The 816-nt window shown below is 52.8% G+C and overlaps 1 protein-coding gene across 1 annotated transcript in view; it reads left to right on the top strand.

Moving 5' to 3' along the window:
• The window catches only part of SDRG_02711 (tubulin alpha), a gene marked incomplete at its 3' end in the record, with an annotated part of 1,268 nt that extends 1,166 nt beyond the window's left edge, over positions 1–102 (top strand). Inside the window, exon 2 of the mRNA XM_008608308.1 lies at positions 54–102. Within this exon, the coding sequence (XP_008606530.1) occupies positions 54–102 (49 nt within the window). The remainder of the gene's footprint in view (positions 1–53) is intronic.
• Between the last annotated feature and the right edge of the window lie 714 nt (positions 103–816).

An 816-nucleotide genomic window follows, 5' to 3' on the forward strand; every position in this document is an offset into this window, starting at 1 on the left:
TCGTTTGGTCGTACGTCTGTCTCGATGCATTGTCGAGCGTGAATGGCACCAAGACCACCGAGTTGCGTTATCCGGATGATACGTCGTATCCGGATGTCATAGCTTCGCAAACTGTGATGCCAGGAAGAGCTGGAGTCTGGTCCGACCTGCTGTGGCAATGCACGCAGGAGACGTTGCACAGCCAACACGGAGCACAAGACTTGGCTAAGCAAGCCACATACGCTCAACTACAGTCAACATGGAGCACCAGGTCGCCTGGCTATGCTCGCTGGCTCTACCCTGTGGAAGGTAGCTTTCGAAATTGCAAGATCTATCTATCTATGCCGGGACAGCTACTTCGACTGGCGCCGGATCGCTTGTGAGGTCGTCCGAGTCTCTCCACCGCAAGCCAAAGGCATGATGGATACCGAGGTGAAGCTACTACCAAGACATAATGGTGATGATCGCTTGCGACTACGAAACGAGACCAAGAGTCAAGGGCGAGGCATTCGAAGAATCAGCAACTTGGATGGTGTGCCTCTTTGAAGATGGGCGACGCTCTGGCTTCGCGGCAAGAAACGGTGGTGACTGCTGCATTAGCAAAGCAGCGGTAATACAACGCTTGACGTTGTACAAACTGTGAACAGCGTTTCTGCTGCCTCTGTTCTGGGCCAGGCGAGGGTCTTCATCTGCGCAGGCATCTCGCTTATCGAGGCGACAGTCAGGGATATACTCGGTCTTCTTTCTTCTGGAGCAGTCGAAAGGCAAGATGCTTATAGATGTCACCTCGTTCTAACGTGCGCTGACAAGCAATTCTTCTCATTCGATTATGCGACC

This window comes from Saprolegnia diclina (genome assembly GCF_000281045.1).
Source record: "Saprolegnia diclina VS20 unplaced genomic scaffold supercont1.6, whole genome shotgun sequence".
NCBI lineage: Eukaryota > Oomycota > Saprolegniomycetes > Saprolegniales > Saprolegniaceae > Saprolegnia > Saprolegnia diclina.